Source organism: Athene cunicularia, assembly GCF_003259725.1.
Source record: "Athene cunicularia isolate RWA chromosome 3 unlocalized genomic scaffold, athCun1 chr3_part1, whole genome shotgun sequence".
Lineage (NCBI taxonomy): Eukaryota > Metazoa > Chordata > Aves > Strigiformes > Strigidae > Athene > Athene cunicularia.
This window is the reverse complement of record NW_020799097.1, coordinates 92,578,009-92,593,399: the sequence shown is the minus strand read 5'-3', so window position 1 is coordinate 92,593,399 and position 15,391 is coordinate 92,578,009. Positions and strand designations below refer to the sequence as shown.

The 15,391-nt window shown below is 38.3% G+C and overlaps 1 protein-coding gene across 1 annotated transcript in view; it reads left to right on the top strand.

The window, feature by feature from the left end:
• Positions 1-5,691, top strand: part of KIF6 (kinesin family member 6) — a 175,774-nt gene extending 170,083 nt beyond the window's left edge. The window contains exons 20-22 of the mRNA XM_026844613.1: positions 300-389; positions 2,308-2,408; positions 5,557-5,691. Of these exons, the coding sequence (XP_026700414.1) occupies positions 300-389; positions 2,308-2,408; positions 5,557-5,573 (208 nt within the window). The 3' untranslated portion in view covers positions 5,574-5,691. The remainder of the gene's footprint in view (positions 1-299; positions 390-2,307; positions 2,409-5,556) is intronic.
• The last annotated feature ends 9,700 nt before the right edge of the window (positions 5,692-15,391 follow it).

Here is a 15,391-nt window from a genome sequence, read left to right as displayed (position 1 = left end):
AATATACTATTACAAACTGTACATCAGATACATCAAAGTGCTTTACAAGACCTGCTTAGAAGGCAAATACTAAAAGTATAATCTTTATGAGTTTATTTGTCATTCTTTCATAGCCACATTCTCTACATAATCCTAATCATCACATGGATTCAAATGAAAATCCTGTACCAGTAAACAACTGCTTTATATAGATTAAAAAAAAAAGTATTGAAAAACAGCTTCTTTGTAGTTATTTAGCATGTATTAATATTTCCTCCACAAGGGCTATATTCCTTCCTTCATTTCTGCTCCCATTCCAGTTTTTCAGAGACCACAAGAGTCATCCCTAATGAAGATTCAGCTGGGAAAAACAATTCAACCACTTCGAGTAACCCTAGTTTAAAAACAAGGTAAGAATTGTACCTGGACAGCTCATAGGAAAAAGTAGACTACTAATACAGATAACCCTCCATCAGTCTTTAACAACAGTCTCCCTGAAAAACAAAAATAAAACTGAAATTGCAGATTTTCCTCCCACTTCCAAAATGACACCAAAGCTGTCTCATAGCTTTACACCAACTAGCTGCATTATCATCATTGAAGAGGTGGTTTCCTTTTTGGCCTGAGACTTTTTCCCCATGAGCTTATGAGTCTTCATGACTGTGTCTTCTCAGCAAGAGAAAGGGACTCTGAAAGAGTAAATAAAAACAGTTGGAAGGAAGAGAGATCAGAGTACGTAAGTGTTGCAGAATGCAGGATCTACACAGAGATTTTTTCTTTCTTGTGATTTTGTCCTTAAAATATTTTGAATCTCTTTCCTAGAAATTATTCTAGTAAAATAAAATGACACCAGCAGCCCAGGCGTGTCAGACTTGGCAAAGGTTACATGTCATGTTTTCTCAGAAGAGGTGCTGCTTTGTGAAAATTAGCTTAGCAAGTTAACAGAAACTACTTTTTTTTTTTTTGACAGCTTCTCTATTTTTTTCTAATGTGCTCATTTCCATGTTCTTTTCTCCCACCCATACATCATGCCAAGTCAGTATAGTTTCAGAAGTTACATTCTTATTGTGCTCAACAGTTCTGGCTATTAAGGTCCCTAGGAAAATATGGTTAAGTTACTATTTTTCCTTCTGCATTAGTAAGAAGGAATCACAAGGGGTTTTTTCTTTCATTTTCCAAAACAATCCATTTCTAGAACAACAAAAAAAACATGGAAAATTTCATCCCCAAAACCTAATGTTATAAATTGCATTTGTGTTTAAGAAAAACAGAAGAAAAAGAAAAACTAAAATGGAATTTAGACAGTACCTTCTCAAATATATTGTGTCTTTTTTTTTTTTTTATATTGTTGCTAATCAAATTAAAATCAATAAAAGTCCTTTACTGGTGTTCTGAGATCACCTTGTAAATTACATTAAAAGAGTAATTTTATTAAGTTCATAATCATATGTATATTTTTTTCCATTTTGGTCCACTAATTCAGCAACTGAGGACTTAGTTGCATAAAGACAAGGATATCAGACTTCTGTTTCTGTCAGGCAGAACTGTAATTACAAAGGTAGGATATGTTAAAAGAAAGGTTTCTCCTTCAGTTCCACTTTCCTTCCATACTGTAATTTTTATCCCTGTATTTCTCATTTCACCATTAGTGCTTAATCTTTAAACAAGTCTAGAGACACAGGGCCAAATTCTTAACTTTCTTAGCTGATTAGAATAGCCTCATTGTACTAGATCATTTTATACCACCAGAGGGGCTATCAAAAGAAGAGGTAAGTCAATCATTTAACTGCATAGATACAAGATCTCAGCTGGGACTGGAGACTCAGCATCACAAAGGAGTTGTGCCTGTCAGCAAATGTCATGAATGTCATGTGATTGTTTACTTCTATGTATGTATGAAAACTTCATTCCCTTACAGTAGGCAAAAATACTATTGATCTGTTCAAATAAATAGCAACATTTTTTCCTGAGGCAGACAAACACTTGGCATAGTCACATCCATCATTTCTTTGGTAAACTCACTATATTAGGCTTTTCTAATTGTCAGTAAGTCTTTGACTCAGCAGTAAAATATTTTTAACCCTGTGTGAGAGGTTTAATAGCTGATAAGCATATAGTCCTACCAAACTAAAAAGATAATGGGCTAATCTTAAGAATCTACATAAGAGCATTAAGAAATCCTGAGCTTGATTCTCCTCTGAACTGTGCGATCTGTAACAAAGTATCCAGAGAACAAAGTCCTCCATGCTGGAAAAAGAGAGGAGATAATGGAATAGAAAAATAACCTTCTTACTCAGTTGAGTCCACAAGTATACTTTCTTATTTCAGGACCCCACCAAGTTCATCTATTCCTCTGACTGGAGACAGCCAGGCTGATGCTGACATCCTAGCTTTCATTAAAGCAAGACAGAACATCCTGCAAAAGAAAGGTAAATCCTGCCAAAAAATAGGAAGCCAAACCAAAACCTCTAGTACAGTATTTTAAAGCCAAAATAGCTTTAGTCCACATTTATACTGACGCAAGTAAGAACCGATTCTGGCTTAAGTTATATTACATTATGTTCTCAGCCGTTTTAAACACTTGAGGTTCTTCACTTGTATTTATTTTAGTAGTTCAATGCTGCAGTGTAAAACTATGGGGGCTGTCTGTTTTTCTCAGCCACCATCAGTGAACTTTCTGGGGCATGCATGTCTGTGCAGACTGAACAGTATTTCTTTACACTTAAGTAAATACATTTGAATGTGGTTTATTGAAGATTAAAATACTTCCAAAATTTTCTGTATACATTTTCTTTAAACTATCTGGCCTGATTTTCAGCTGGTGCAAATTTAGCTGTAACGACACCAAATAAAGATTACAAAAATGATAGCACTGTACCCTACCTCATGAGGCACACTGGCCCACTGTGTCTAGCAGAGTATGCCCTTAACAGGTATTTCACTATATCAAGGTCTAGTGAAACTTTCTATGGGTATTTGTCACCAAATAAGGTATTGAGAGCAATCATAGGTAGGCAATAACGTTCACTCGACAGGATAGAGAAGTAAAATTAGCAGGAAGCAGAAAGCAATAAATACACAACGGTGGCACTGCAAGGTAGCCCAAACGTGATTAATCATGATAAAGAAAAATGGGCCATGATTTTAGGTGTTGGAGGGTTTTTGAATAATAATTTTTAGTGGCAGTAACCAATTAGACAGAAGATGAAAGTGGTAGTGGTCACTGAAGCAGTAACTTTCCATCAGCACTTGAGTGCTGATGACAGCATTATTCAGCAAGCTATCAGCAACTGGCAGATGGTGTTAGCACTGTCATGAAGTGGGGTTTTGGTATCACACTGCTTATCAGAAAACTCTCAGGTAAACACACAGTGGCTGAAAAAACAGCCTCACTACACTTATCCGAAGCAAACACTTAACACACTTAGGCTTTGGGGATCCCTTTTGTCTTTATTTAGAAAAGCTGTTGTCAGGTTTCTTCTGCAAATGAAATTAAGTTGAATTTATAGGCAGCTCACCAGAAGAAGGTTAGAGATAAGTGTCTTACAACAAACATTTCAGGCCATTAGAAGGTCCAGATTTGACTCATTCTGTGAAGTACATTAATCTAACTTAACAAGAGCACATCTTGTCCTGCGATCATCTCCTAAATCAAACCATATCAGGAATGTCTCTCACAAATGCCTTTTCCATCCTGATTGTTTTTCAGCCACAGGCTATTACCTAGCATCATCCATCAGTTTCAGAAGGGACTAGGCATTATCAACATTGACAACTATTAGACCCCAAGTTATAAAAGGCATTCTTGCAAAACAAAAGACATTCAACACTTTTGAAATTGTTCTGAAGTTCAGTTAGACAAGATGAGCTACATGCTGCCCTAAGTAGCTGAAAAGAAATGGAATAGCAGCATTTGGTCATCCTGGCAGTGCAGGGCTGGATGACTCAACCAAACACTCAGCATAGGCAGGGGAACAAAAAGTAAAGAGGCTACATAAGTATGACCAGTATATTACAAATATGTAGGGACCTGATGTGTCATAGATAAGACAGATCAGCAGCAAGTTCTGAGAGGGATTTGGAGATTTGGCAGATAAAAAAAAGGCTTTACTTCCTTGTAAAGGAAGGCTTGTGAGGAAAGGGAAAACCTCCTGGATTTGAAGGATGGAGACACTGATCAAGAAAAGCTAGTAAATTCTAATTTAACAAGATGAAGGAGGGTAAAATCTATGGATTAGTGCTACTAATGAGATACTTTGTGCTTGTGTGAAACCTGAGGACATTTATGAGGTTCAGTGGTAGCATTTCTAACTGGGAGAATAAAATGGGCTGAGACTCCACTATTCCCATATCTGTGATAGCATTATGTGTTCCCTTTTCTTGTGAGCACATCACACTTACCTGACTTGTTTCTAGACTAAAAAGAGACAAGAGGCGCAGTAACTGCTGTAGTGTTTGTGTATCGTTTGCTATATGGAGTTTCCAATAACAGTTGCATCCAAAGCAAGAGAGAACTGGAGGATTTTCTTTTTGGGGGTGGCTATTGGGAGTTATTTTTGTTTATAAAGAACGACTGTCAGTCAGAGGTAAAATAGAGTTAAGCAGAGAGGAAGAGTAGAAGAAGAAGGGATGTATTCTCCCTGAATACTTGGGGGGAAAAAAGTTTTGTGTTATGAGTCTCACACAGAACTTTTCCTCGATAAATTTCAAACATATACAAAATAAATCAGAAAGAAATTATTTGACTAGAGTTACTAAACTGTCAGACATCTTCATACAGAAGCTAAGTGTGCTGAGTCTCAGTCCAGTGCTCTGTTGTCTCCTTCTAAACGCTCTCCAACTGAGATGTTCAATAACCATTTCTGCATTTGCACGTAAATATATTCACTCCCTGCATGATTATTACACACGGAGTGCCCTATAGGAATCAACATGAGAAAGCACAGTTTCAGCCAAAACAAAGTCTGCTAGGCCTAAAAAGTGTCAACATACTTACTGCTCTTTCCTTTATTGATCCTGACCCTTTCAAGCTGTTATATCAGTATCTTAGAAACCCAAACTGAGGGCCCCACTTTACATTAACTGGGGAAAAAAGGGAAAAAAAAAAAAAAAAAAAGTATGAATGTGTGCAGAAGCCAATGGAATGGAAAATAAGTTTCATAAACAGAAAGCATGGGAATGCTCAATATCCTTAGTGACAGTAATGCAGGGGAGGGAATGAGAGGTCTCAGTGAAGATTACCTCAGAGTTTGTAGGTGGTTACCATTTGCTTTCTAAACAGAGCGGAATTAAAGCTGGTACATTCACAGAGGCTTGCTGGGATTATTAAAGCATTGCAATAACTGCACTGGAAAGCTTTTTATAAAGGGCTACTCTGCAAACATGCTTTTGTTGCCTTGTTCACTCGAGGTAGAGAAATTAAAATGCAGAGAAGTAGATGATTTTTTTTTTTTTTGTCTTAAAAGGTTTAAAAGATTTTTTTTTTTTACTTCCTTTTGCCTGGTGTTTCTGAAGTTTGTTTTAAAACTGACAACACAACCTCAAATATAGACTAATGTATTCTTTATCTCCTTGCAGGCTTGGGAAACAAATGAAATTCTTGTTGCAGTCCACTATTTCCTTTTTGAAACAGTTAAAGACCTTTATCCTTTCCCTTTATCTTCTATTTAGAAACAGGTACTGCTACGTCCTTTAGATGTGTAGGTTTAATTGGTGAAGGTATAGAAATTATTTGTTTTGACAGCAAAATCCATTTCTCCAGGGAACGATATTTGAATATTTGCATTCAGTATCTATAGCTTGCATTAAGATTAAGCAAAACTAAAACAACCAATCGGGAGTTTGCCAAATATGTTTGTTTACTAAGAATTCTTTATGTGTTTTCTAAATGCTAAAATTATCTAATGTATTAATGCTCTTCTGTATCTTTAATCTGGGGAACACTTCTTACTACTGATGGTAGTTTCATTTACATCAATTTGAATAAAGCTTTATTAATTACCCCTAGCTGGCATCCAGAGAGGTCTGTGCAAAAATAGTCGTTATCTGGGTTACAAAATTATATAAAAATTTCATTTTAGACTTTATGGTGTTTTTTTATTTTCTTCCCCAAGGAATAGCAGTTTTCATATCAGATTATTAGAATACAGAGATTGCATTTAATATGAAAATAAATTTTTATTAGAAAGTCATTCTAGAATTCAAAATTTCCCGTTTTTTTTTAATTTTAATACAATAAATGTTGTGCAAAACATACACCCTCCCAGAATACACAGGTTTCAGAAGAAACAATGACACTTAAAAGACTTGAAGTAAAACAGGGTAAATACTTGTAAAACACAAGTGAGATGTGAAAATTTAAATGCAGTTATATCTTATATACATTTTCACTATTGACTTGGTACTACTTTATTGCATAATATCTGGTTATGCAACAAATTATTTTACACATCAGACTAAAACAAAACAAAAAATGCAATGCAAAATACCATCTGTTTCTTTGAGATATACATATTTCCAGATGAAGCCATCATTTTTCATGCTAGTGATACACTTATAGTTATTCATTTGGAAAGGTTTGGGTTGTTCACATGAAAATACAGCAATATACTAGCAGAAGTCACATAGCATTCTTAAGGATGTATGTTTCCTTAAGTTGTTGATCCTTAATTCTGTGGCAAATTCATAATTATACAGAAGTACATGGTGAACTGGTATATTCAAACCTACAGAATATATTTGTTTATCAAATTAACAACTAAGATGCAATCGATTAAGAAATATTACAGTTATACTTTTTTCTGCATTTTCATTTTCTGCAAAAGTCAGCACAGCTGCCACATAAATTGATACACTTTATGCAGAATTTAGGCTGTACAAGGTGAGATAGAAGTCAGATCTACTGTTGCTTTGGGAAGAGTTCAAGGATTTGGTCAGAGATGGGAAAATCCACAGGTCCTCCCCCTTTTGAATGTTCACTTTGCTGGAGATTATATTAAAATGTCCTTCTTCTGCCAGAATCTTTATTTGTCTGTCTTTATTTTTCTTCTTCTTACACTGTTAGATATAAACATGGTATTAAGTATACACTGAATTAAAGTTTATACAGCTTCGCTGAGGAGAGCAGGGCTACCATCCTGCCTCCATCCAACCCAGCTAGCTGGAGAAGAACCAGAGGTTCCAAACCATTGCTGGGTGAAGCAGCTGCCTTTTTCAGTTTTCAGTAAAATCTTTGTTATGGTGAATTTATTTGAAGGTGGCCAGAAGAGAATTACTGGTACAACAGTTCACATCTTTTGACACCGAAGCATTTCCAATAACTTTCAGTAACCTGTTCAGAGAAGGATCTCAGCGCTATCCCGGTATAATCTGTATGACTCTGTTACTACTTGATGGTTACATATTCAGTATTTGTCCTCAGTTTGCCACACTTTTTTAAAATTTTGTAAAACTGATGTGAAATTCAATCACTGTCAACAAAGTAATACCTGACTGGCAGAATGGTCTGAGAATAAGATTATACCAAATATGTAAGAAGATCTTGGAAAAAAGTGCTTTGGACAAAAATAATAAAAAAACATATAAATATATAAATGTATACATAAAAAAGCCTTAGATATATAAATATAAAGCCTTTCTTGCTTCTTTTTGGAAATTTTCATAATATGTGGACAGAAATAATTGTTCATTCGGTACATCTGAAGAAGTAGATCATACACTTTTTTCAAAAACTGCCTCCACTCTTCAAATGTTACCCTTAGGGTTCATAGAAAAATGCAGGTTGTAAAGGACCTTAGCAGGTCTTTAATACCACCTCTTGCTCAAAACAGCATCAGCTATGAGGTTGAACCAAGCTGTTTAGGGCTTTGTTCAGTCTGGTCTTGAAAACCTCCAGTGATAGAGACTGCATAACATTTCTAAGCAATCTGTTCTAATGCTTGACTGTACTCATCATAAAAATTTCTTCTTTATGTCCAGTCTGAGCTTTTCTTTTTTGCCATTATCTCTCTTCCTCTCATAAGCCACACCATCAAAAGCCTGGATCCATCTTCTTGATAGCTTTCTCAGAGGTGTTGGAAGGCTACTGAGTTCCCCCTCTAAATCTTGTCTTCATGAAAGCATTTATTGCTTCAGGAAAGTTTGGTTGGCCAGAGATGAACAGTTACTTGTTTTAATAATCTATCTTCATATAATTTCTAGATTAATTTGAAATAACTCAAGCATTTACCACAATGAAGAAACAAAGGCCCACATTTATAATGCTCTTGACTCCTGCCTAAGCAACCTGTAAAACAATATTGCTGAGCATAGAGATTCTTATGCATATCTGACTCCTGTCTATTCACCATGATATCTAGCTTCTGGTTAATTAAATATTTATGTGGTAAATACAATTTATTTATATATCCAACCAGAATAAATCCAAGTATCTTTTTTTTTTTTTTTTTTGTGGAGATTTCTTGGGCAAGTAGCTCTACAGTGCTACATATCGTACAGGTATTTCCAGAATTAATTTATGCCAAACACTGTGGACCATCTCAGCTCTTATTTCAAGGCATTTCCAATCCTGCTATATAGTTTATTTCAGGAGAAGATAGACATCCACTGGTTTCCTACAACAGCATAGTTTCTGGGAGGGTCAGGATATGACTCAGACTTACAATAAAGGCCAAAATGTCTGTCCTCATTTATGCTGAATCTGCCAGGGATCTATACAAAGTCTGGAACCACACTAGTGAAACACTGAACTCACCAGCTTTTGGTTTGGACATTTGTCTTCATTTTCATCACTTCCTGGCACTGCAGCTTTCCAGAGTTCCAAGGAGAAAAATGACATAAACTTATGTTGAGTTTCGCTTGCTTGGAAGATGGACATGCCTAATTCAATCTCCCCTTTCCACTCCTGCATTTTTTATGAAACATGCTCTGAAATGGAATACTGAGGTTCACACATGTAACAGTGTAAGTATATATTTTACTGTTCTTACCTGGTTTAATCAATCATAGGATGCAAGTGTTTATGAGAGCACTTCAACATAATAAAATGTTAAGATCTTGTAAATGTTGCCTGTACCAAATATCCAGCTGGTGAATATGAATGCCAACAAGATGAAAATCTGTCAATGCCTAGTTACATATAGCATGCTTGGTGGCTCTATACAGAATTTGTTTGTCTTTTCAAAGTCCATTTTTAATAACCACAACAATCAGACTTCTGGTTTTAGATTATTTCATATGAATCACTTTTATTGTTGGTTAAACCAGTGTTAAATGATCTTTTTCTAGTATTTTTTCTGTTTCACTTCCTGAAATGTTTGCTTTGAAGCCTCATCATCAAGCAATGTAAACTAGATATTTTTAAAAGTTACTATCCATGGCTTGATTTGACACCACCACAATAAAATTGAAGACTTTTTATTAAAACTTTTTAAACCTTTCCCTTAAGGGAAGTCGTAGGGGCTGCAACTGAGATTTTCTAAAGGTTATCTTCTCTTCGGTTTTTTGGGCAGCTGAGGTGCTTCATTTGACACTAACAGTGAACTAAACAAATACTTGTATTTGTGGGCCAACAGTGGGTTTACCCAAATGCATTTATACAGATAAAGAACAGAAACAAGATCTACCTCCAATAAAAAAACTACAGAATTCAAGGAAACTTTTTTTTTTTCCCCCATGGAACCTGTCTGGGAAAAATAGTACTGAAATCATGGAACTTCTTGCAAATTTTATCTGAAAATACTTCATGTTTTACCTATGCAAGTGTAAATCAGGAAGTTAAAATGACCGGTCTAAATTTGGAGCAAGAACAAAATCAGAAGTAGAAAATTGCCAGGTGGCAGTGTCATGCCCGAAGAAATGCAGTGTTACTGTTATTTATAATTAACATGGCTCTAAAACAATTTCCTTAACTCTGCTCTCAAATGCAGAGTTTAAAAGTCATTCAATCACAGAATCATCTAGGTTGGAAAAGACCTTGAAGATCATCTAGTCCAACCATTAACCTAACACTGACAGTTCCCAACTACACCATATCCCTCAGCGCTGTGTCAACCTGACTCTTAAACACCTCCAGGGATGGGGACTCCACCACCTCCCTGGGCAGCCCATTCCAACGCCCAACAACCCGTTCTGTAAAGAAATGCTCCCTAATATCCAGTCTAAACACCCCCAGTTCCCTCAGCCGCTCCCCGTACGACCTGTGCTCCAGACCCTGCACCAGCTCCGTTGCCCTTCTCTGGACACGCTCGAGTCATTCAATGTCCTTTTTGTAGTGAGGGGCCCAAAACTGAACACAGGAATCGAAGGGTGGCCTCACCAGTGCCCAGTACAGGGGTCAGATCCCTTCCCTGTCCCTGCTGGCCACGCTATTGCTGACACAAGCCAGGATGCCATTGGCCTTCTTGGCCCCCTGGGCACACTGCTGGCTCCTGTTCAGCCAGCTGTCAATCACACCCCCAGGTCCCTCTCTGACTGGCAGCTCTCCAGCCACTCCTCCCCAAGCCTGTAGCGCTGCTGGGGGTTGTTGTGGCCCAAGGGCAGCCCCCGGCATTTGGCCTTATGGAAACTCCTCCAGTTGGGCTCAGCCCATGGCTCCAGCCTGTCCAGGTCTCTCTGCAGAGCCTCCCTGCCCTCGAGCAGATCAACACTCTGTCCATGTTTAAGAATTGTTAGGGACTGTAGCAACAATAGGTGAAGCAATTGGAGAACACTGAATCCTTTGATTTGCTCCAGGTAATACGTGTAAAATGATTATCTTGATTGTAGACCAGGATGTCATTTTGGTATCTGTCCTTTCCAGAACAACTCAGAATTTCTCTGAGAAAAGCTGAATCCTACTGGGTCAGTCACGTAATGCAACAGCAGTGAGGAAGGAAGGAAGATATGATAAGTGAGGGAATAATCAAGGGAGGACATGTTCAGCTCTGGATTCAAAATATGTTTTGTGAGAATTCAGTCTGTAGCTTTGAGACCAATGCACACTTATGTTTAACATTAGCAGGAAGCACTGGAGCAGCAGGACCTCTGAGTAACAATCAGCTTTCAAGTTCTGATACTCTTAAAAAGGTTTTGCTTTCAGCGTATTTTATTTCTAATGTTTGTGAACTTAGGTTTGTTTATTTTTTAATCAGAAGAACATTAAAAGAGCAACAAGAGAAGTTAGATTAGACAGCGTGCTTTGTCATCCCATCACCAAAGGGATCTGCTAGTATTGATATTTCAGCATATTGTATATTACGCCTTTTTTTACCTGGAAGCCAAATTTCATTTCTGATGTGGTAAGCCATGATGAGCTCCCTCTTCCAGATTGAGAACTCACTCAGAAATCATAAGTCTTCAGTTTACTTCTAAATATATATATTTGAGTTTCTTTTTTCCTGTGGCAAGACTTCTGGGATACTGCACAGAATCTTGTTTTGTTCTATTCAATGACAGAATCATAGAATACCAGGTTGGAAGGGACCTCAAGGATCATCTGGTCCAACCTTTCTCGGCAAAAGCATGGGCTAGACAAGATGGCCCAGCACCATGTCCAGCTGAACCTTAAAAATCTCCAATGTTGCGGAATCCATCACTTCTCTGGGGAGATTATTCCAATGACTACTTGTTCTCATTATGAAAAATTTTCCTCTTGTGTCCAATCAGAATCTCCCCAGGAGTAACTTGTACCCATTACCTCTCATCTTTTCCATGTGACTCCTTGTAAAAAGGGAGTCTCCATCTTCTTTGTAGCCACCCTTTAAATACTGGAACATGGTCATAAGGTCTCCCCTAAGACTTCTCCTCTCAAGGCTGAACAAACTCAGTTCTCTCAGCCTTTCCTCACATGACAGGTTTCCCAGTCCTTTCATCAATTTTATTGCACTTATCTGGACCTCTCCAGCCTGTCCACATCTTTTTTTGTATAGCGGGGACCAGAACTGAACACACTATTCCAGGTGTGGCCTGACAAGCACTGAGTAGAGTGGGATAATGACTTCTTTATCTCTGCTGGTGATGCCATTGTTGACGCAACCCAGCATCCCATTGGCTTCCTTTGTCACTGCAGCACACTGTTCGCTCACGTTGAGCTCGTGGTCCACTGGGACCCCCAGGTCTCTTTCCACAGACCTGTCCCCCAGTCAGGTAGATCCCAGCATGTGCTGCACTCCTGGATTATGTTTTCCCAGGTGCAAGACCTTATGCTTGTCCTTGTTGAACTTCCTAAGGTTCTTGTTAGCCCACTCTTCCAGCCTATCCAGGTCTTCCTGCAGGGTGGCTCTCCCTTCCAAAGCATCCACTTTCCCATTCAGTTTGGTAACATCAGCAAACTTCATCAGCAAACTTCATCAGCATACACTTGATCCTATCATCCAAATCACTTACAAAGATATTAAACAGCATTGGGCACAGTGTCAATCCCTGGGTTGCCAGGTTGCCAGGTTGAAAAAGAGCTATTTCCCACCACACTCTGGGTATGGCCTGTCAGCCAGTTCACAACCCACTGCACAGTCCACTTTCCTAGACCATAACACATTAGTTTGTCTAGGAGGAGGTTATGGGGAACCCTATCAAAAGTCTCAAAGATATCCAGCTAGACAATGTCTACCACCTGTCCCATATCAACTGAGCAGATTACTCTGCCATAGAAGGCGATCAGGTTTGTCAAACAAAATTTGCCCTTGGTGAATCCATGCTGTCTTTTCCAATCGTGCTTCATTTGACTTGTGATAGCCCTCAGGAGGATTTGTTCCATAACTTTCCCAAGAATTAAAGTAAGACTGATGGGCTTATAATGTCCTGGATGCTCCTTTAAGTCCTTCTTGTAGATCGGGGTGACATTAGCCTTCTTCTAGTCTTCTAGGAAGTCCCCCAACCTCCACAATTTATCAAAGATTATGGAGAGCAGCTTCGCAATGATGTCAGCTAGCTCTCTTAACACCGTCGAGACCCCTTTGTAGGGATCAAGCTCTTGTAATAGTTCACATATCAACTATTCCTTCACTGACAGTGGATCTGTGTTTGCATCAACCTGGATTTTATTTCTGAAGGCCTGGGGCCCAACAGTGTCGGTAAAGACAGAGGTGAAGAAAGTGTTGAGAACCTCTGCCTTTTCAGCCTTGCTAGTGACTAATTCACGTCTCCTGTTTAACAGCAGATGAATATTTTCCTTCTGTTTCTGCTTGTTGTTAACATACCTGAAGAACCCTTTCTTGTAGTTTTTGACATCTCTGGCCAACTTCAAGCTGAGCTTTTGCTTTTGTGACTGCATCTCTGCACACCCTAGCAATGTCCTTGTAGTTCTCAAGAGGTATTCATCCACTTTTCCATCTCTGGTACACTTCTAATTTTGAGCAGACTCAGAAGCTCACAGTTAAGCCAGGGGTTTCTCCTGCTCCACCTGCTACCCTTACCTTTAAAGGGGATGAACTCTTTTTGCGCATCCAGAAGAGCATTCTTGAAAAACACCCAGCAGTCGCTAGCTCTTTTATCCTCCACAGAATCCCTTGCAACTGAACTCTGAGCAAGCCAAAGTTCGCTTTTCTAAAATCTAAACCTTTTGTCTTCTAACCTTCAGTGTGCTCAGCAGGATCCCAAATTCCACAATATTGTTATTACTGCAGCCAAGACTATCACTAACTGAGATATTACAAAGTGGGTTCTCTTGATTTGCGAGTAGGAAGTCCAGCAGTGCCTCATTCCTGGTTGGCATAGCTAACATTCGTATTCCTATGTTGCAACCTGACACTAGGGAAAAAAAAAAAAAAACAAACCCAACCTTTGCAAAGAAAATATTGATGATTGCTATGACCTGAAATCTATGGGTATGTATTTCTGTAGCTTTTCTATGAGAGTAAATATGGCAGCATCAGCTATTTACAGGCTGTTGTCTTTCACGTTTTCAGAGTGCACTACTCCACTCACCTGTATGGAACTGCACATGTTTATGCAAATACTTCCTTAAAAGTGTGCCTCATGATTTTGCCCCTGCATTTATCTGTAAGATCATTCAACTATAAAGTGATTCATCCCTAACTGCATATTTACTCTTCAGTTTCTTGTGCCCCTACAATTGATTTTTTTATTTTTTGCATCTTTCTTCAGAAATACTGCTTTCTAATCAGCCCCAGAACATATCACATATTCCATGTGTCTCTTGAAGTTCTCTCCAGCTGTTTGTTATATTACCCATTAATTCATTTTTTTTCTTTTTTTTTTTTTTAAATGCTTTTCAAATAATAGTTGCAGTAAAGATGATAACACCTCCTCTGAAAGTTGATTGGAAATCATTTCACTTGACACACCAAATAGCATGCACTTTTAATGTTGAACTACTTTAAGTAGGAATATCTAAAGTATAGAAGTAAACAAACCTTGACAATTTTAGTGAATTAGTTCACAAAACTCTCACAGAATTAAGATCCTTAAAGTAAGGCTAAGCAGACATTTTTTTCTTAAGGCATAATTTAGACTGCCAAGTTTGGCAGCTGGAATGCTTGTTGAACTGAACTAAACAGAACAGAAGGGGACATCAAAGTTTCAGTGCTATGTTTGTTCATTTATAACTTAACAGTTTCATACCCTTAATTGTGAAACCTAATTCAACTATGGGAATTTGTCTCAGACCAGCTATGCACATGTGTTTTCATCCATTCCAGAAAACCGGTAGGCTAGCATTCTCTTGGACTGGTAGACATACGTCCTATAAACTACAACACAACAAACATCTGCATCTCTCACCAGAGACAGCCCTGCTAGCGTAACAAGCAGGAGTGCAACATCCCAGACTTGTCTACCCATAACATTTCACAAGGTATGGAACAAGCAGCTGTACTTTTTAATTACAGAAATCAGACACAAGAGAGAAGTGCTTGTTAGATACTCTGAAAGTAATTGCCATCCTTAGCACAGACCAAGTGAAGGCCTTCCATCAGTGATGTTGGATATCTCAGTTGCCTCAGATCAGTCTGCTTCATAATGTTACTGCAGTGCTCAGTAATATCCATGTCACTATCACTTCCATCTCCAAAAAAGTTTTCACTTCAACTGAAAAGAAACTCCAGAGCATCAAGGCTCTGAGTCCTTGCACATTGCACTTCTCTACCAAAATCATTCTGTCCCCCAGTCACAGCAACAGAGTGGTCCCAGACAAAGTCCAAGATATTCTTCTGGGAGTTCTCCACAATACTGTTCACTTTTCAGAGTGACAAGTGGTCTTCTGCTGCCAGTCAGTCATCCTCTTCTGGGTGGAGATGGCTGGCCCTAGTCTAGGAGCACAGTTCACATGGCAAATACTGGGGTTTTCCCAGATAGAGACATGAATTTTTCCAGTCCTTTTCTCTGAGCTCTACTACTTCTTTGAAGGTAGGTGAAAATCTGAATACTAAGCAAAGAAGGGATATCTATACCCAGAGCATTTTAATAGGAAGGGAGT